This window comes from Camelina sativa, chromosome 3, assembly GCF_030686135.1.
Source record: "Camelina sativa cultivar CO46 ecotype springtype chromosome 3, ASM3068613v1".
Classification (NCBI taxonomy): Eukaryota; Viridiplantae; Streptophyta; class Magnoliopsida; order Brassicales; family Brassicaceae; genus Camelina; species Camelina sativa.
The window spans coordinates 23,591,985-23,596,452 of record NC_141882.1 but is presented as its reverse complement, the minus strand read 5'-3'; the positions used below and the strand labels follow the sequence as shown (position 1 = coordinate 23,596,452).

The window sequence follows — 4,468 nt, the reverse complement described above, 5'->3', positions numbered from 1 at the left end:
ACTAGTGTTTTAAGTACCAAAAAAAAATAAGTTTTATCTTTCAATAGTAAAATTTCAGTTGGATTTGAGTTACTTCTGTCTTTTATTCACTTCTATACAAAAACGTTTTTCAAAAAAACTTTTCACCGGCAGAGAAAAAATAAAGAGACAGTCGAAAAAAAACAAAACCACCGGCCGTGGAAAACAAAAAAAAGAATGGATGAAATGAACAATATAAAGAGACGTGTCAAGAGTGAACAAGTCTCCGTGGAAAGTGGTGTTGTCCACTCCAGCCGTTACGATTCGACGCTCAATTAACCCACGTGACTAATTCACTCTCTCTATATCTCTCTGTCTCTCTCTTTACCCCTTTTATGCCCACATGCCCAATTCTTTCTCTCTTCTCTCTCTCTTCACTCAAGTTCCTTTTAAAACCAAAACAAAACTTTATCTCTCTCTCTCTCTGTCTCAACCAAGAACAAGAATCTCAGATAAGTTATGGACAACCTCCGGAAACTTAATCTCCTCTCTGTCTCTTTAACCATAATCTTTGTCTCCCTTACCATAGCGACCAACTTACCCTTCCTTGAAGTGAAATATCCCAATAACCACAACAACCCTTTTGGTATGTTGCTACGGCCGACACCGACCAAGAACCAATCATCGGGTCAACCGGCTCCAGTCGGGTCAGATGAGTGCTTGGTTTGGAGCAAAGCCTGTTCAGATGAGATTCTTAGGCTGACCTATGAGCCTGATAACGTGGCGTGGCTCAAACGCGTTAGGAGGACGATCCATGAGAACCCGGAGCTTGCGTTTGAGGAGGTTGAGACGAGTAGGCTCGTGAGGTCCGAGCTGGATCGTATGGGTATCATGTATAGATACCCGTTAGCGAAAACGGGTATTCGGGCTTGGATCGGATCCGGTGGACCGCCTTTTGTGGCGGTTCGGGCTGATATGGACGCACTACCAATTCAGGTAAACCAAACCGGAACAAAAAAAGTGTTTCTTAATTTAAAGTATTTACTTTTTTCTTGTTAGGATATATTTAGATATGAGTACGTACATACATATCTTAGTTATCTTCGTATATACATAGCTTAATAGCCTTAATTGATACAAACAAACTATTATAGACATGTGTGGCTCATATTATTTGGGCCGCCAAAATTGTACAGTATAAAATGTGGGACTATGGTCCATGTGAACATTAAAATTTGTAGCAAAACACTACATGATTTTCACGTGCCCTATTTGTGTTGTATGAAACAGAAAGACTTTTGGATATGTTTAATCTTTGTTAAGACTTCAGATTTAAAATATATTTTTCAAAAGGAAAGTCGAAAGATTCAGAAATTATGCAAATTGTTTGGGTTGATCAGTGTACTGTTTGTTGTGTTATCAATTATCTTGACATTACAGTACGTTTAGACTTTAAACTAGTGCATTATATTATTTGGTCCATGTGACCATGTGAAATATTCCATTTTAGGAAATATTATTGTACTTATATTGGTAGTAGTTACTCGCTGACACAGAGGCTGTGTCACACATGATGATGTACCAGATATGATGATAATGATAGATTGTGTGGTTGAGGTGATATGGTTATAGCTAACGTATAGAGATTTCTTAGGAATTTATTTTTATATATTGACATAATATTTAGTTGTGGTCATGCAAAATAGGAAGCAGTTGAATGGGAACACAAAAGCAAAGTTGCAGGCAAAATGCATGCATGTGGTCATGACGCACATGTGACTATGCTTCTTGGCGCTGCCCATATTCTTAAGTCTCGTGAACATCTTCTCAAGGTACTTTCATCAAACTCTTTGCTTTTTTTTTTTTTTTTTTTTTTTTTTTTATTCTTACATTATTTGATTTCTTATAAAGTGAATGTGTCTTTTCAAATACTGTTGAAGATTTATAAACTATATTTCTTGCTGGGTCACTGTTTGCTTGCTGTGCTATAATGACAAAGTGATGTGAACTAAAGATATGCATTTAAAGATAAGGGATAACATCCATTTTTAAAAAAGAATTATTGGCAACAGAGGAGTTATAGTCATTAGGTCCATAGTTTCGTTGGACGAGAAATCAAAGCCAGATAGATTAGTCCCTTTCTTGTTTCCGGTAAAAACATACATTAATACATTTGTGTACCTTTTACAGGGAACAGTGGTTTTGTTATTCCAACCGGCCGAAGAAGCTGGAAATGGTGCAAAAAATATGATAGAAGATGGAGCCTTGGAGGACGTAGAGGCTATCTTCGCGGTCCATGTGTCACACATCCATCCAACAGGCGTGATTGGATCTAGAAGTGGTCCTTTGCTCGCTGGATGTGGAATTTTCCGGGCGGTTATTACTGCGGAAGATAGTGGTGGCGCCGCTAATCTTATTCTTGCAGCTTCTTCTGCCGTCATTAGCCTTCAAGGCATTGTATCACGTGAAGCTAGTCCTCTTGACTCTCAGGTGCTTTCTTAAAATCCTAAAAAAAAATAACAAGATATTTCTAAATTAAAAGCTGATTTCTGATTTGCATTTTCTCAAAATGTAGGTTGTGTCGGTAACTTCATATGATGGCGGTCATAGTCTAGATGTGCTGCCAGACACGGTGGTCCTCGGTGGTACTTACAGAGCTTTTTCTAACTCAAGCTTCTACTACCTTATGAAGCGTATTCAAGAGGTACGAACCATAAATAACCACTTGGAGTTTTCTTGCTATATGTTCGTACTACGTAAACTTAATAATTCAACAAGTCCAGAAACAGGGCCCAAGAAAATTTAGACCCAATAAGTAATACTCAAAGTGGCAAACAAAACCAATTTGGCCAACCCAAACAGAATTGAATTCAATCGATTAAAAATGTGTTTACTTAATTGGTTTTCTTGTTTTACTCTAAAGAACTATAAGAAACAAAAACAACAGCAAAACTGAATTTACCAACTGAATAAGCCAAAGTTGATTATAATTGGGGTTTTAGTTATATGTACACAAATAAATGTAATAAAATTATATTCTAAACATACATTAGTTTAATTTTTTATATAAATATACCTTTAAATTTATTATTTTTGATAATTACAAACTAAACTAAATTACAAATAATGTTTACTTTCAATAAGGCTGATGAAATGAAAACAGAAAAAAAAATTGTAAACAACATTTTCTACTCCTCTATCTTTAATTCGGTACCAAATGGTCCAAATATCCATATTAGTACATTACAAATATGGTGGTTGGTCTCATCCAGTCCAAATCGTGTATTAGCTAGTATAGGTCGTAACTATTCCACATGACACACAATGGACCAAAATAGATATGTATTACAAGCGTTTAATATAGCTCTACGGGTATAGCATAACCAAACTAAAAATATGCTTCATTTGTAACGGCAGGTACTCGTGGATCAAGTCGGGGTTTTCGGTTGCACAGCGACAGTGAACTTCTTTGAGAAGCAGAACGCGATCTACCCACCAACCACGAACAACGACGCAACATACAATCACTTAAAGAAAGTCACCGTCGATTTGCTCGGAGATAGTCACTTTACGCTGGCTCCACAGATGATGGGAGCTGAAGATTTCGCCTTCTACTCCGAGATCATCCCGGCCGCATTCTACTTCATTGGAATAAGAAATGAAGAACTTGGATCAGTCCACATTGCCCATTCACCACATTTCATGATCGATGAAGATAGTTTACCGGTTGGAGCCGCGGTTCATGCCGCTGTGGCTGAGAGATACTTAAATGATAAACATTTATAAGAACAAAAACAATCTCCGGGGCAGTTTTTTTTTAGGGTGGTTATATTTTAGGTGTTATTAATCTCTCTTTGCTTGGTAATGTTTGTGAAGAGTAGTTTTATTTTTGTCTTTTAATTGTGTACGTAAACCGCATATAATCTATATAGCAGTATGTTTTTTTTTTTTAAGCAGGAGCTGTTAGAGTAAGAGATAACGGTACAAAATATTGTAATCTTAATGATGTAATTTCGCCTTGATTTTATTATCATGGGAATTTAAAGAGTATTATGCTACGAAACTTGTAACTTAAACTCACTGTGATTGTTTAATATTTATTCACAACATGAGAGGATTCATATTTGATTCTTTGCTTGCAAGTGAAACAAAGAACAGTAACGTCAACTAAAGTTAACTGCAAGGTTGACAATACCCAAAGTTCAAGAAGAAAATCACGGAATTCGAAAACATACATACGAGGAAGATTTCCAAAATTTTTGGGTACTTTGTAAGGATTAGTTAACTATATAATACAGAATCACTTTTCGTAGTTTTAAGGATTGATCTAATATTGATTAGCTTGCAAGTGAGACAATCCATAGTAAGTAGCGTCGAGTGAAGATTCGTTTAAGGGTTGAAATGCTTGATTAATTAATATTTTAGAGAAGAAAATAAATTTACAAAAGGCTATAAAAAATCCAAGAAAAAACAAAAACAGAATTTCACTAGGATGCAAGTGCTGCCAGCT

General features: G+C 36.1%; 1 protein-coding gene across 1 annotated transcript; it reads left to right on the top strand.

The window, feature by feature from the left end:
• Positions 1–246: 246 nt before the first annotated feature.
• LOC104777567 (IAA-amino acid hydrolase ILR1-like 6) lies at positions 247–4,014 on the top strand. Its single transcript, XM_010501839.3, has 5 exons — positions 247–954; positions 1,665–1,790; positions 2,149–2,448; positions 2,534–2,662; positions 3,376–4,014. Exons 1-5 carry the CDS (start codon positions 478–480, stop codon positions 3,742–3,744), a joined length of 1,401 nt encoding a protein of 466 aa, XP_010500141.1. The 5' UTR covers positions 247–477; the 3' UTR covers positions 3,745–4,014.
• The last annotated feature ends 454 nt before the right edge of the window (positions 4,015–4,468 follow it).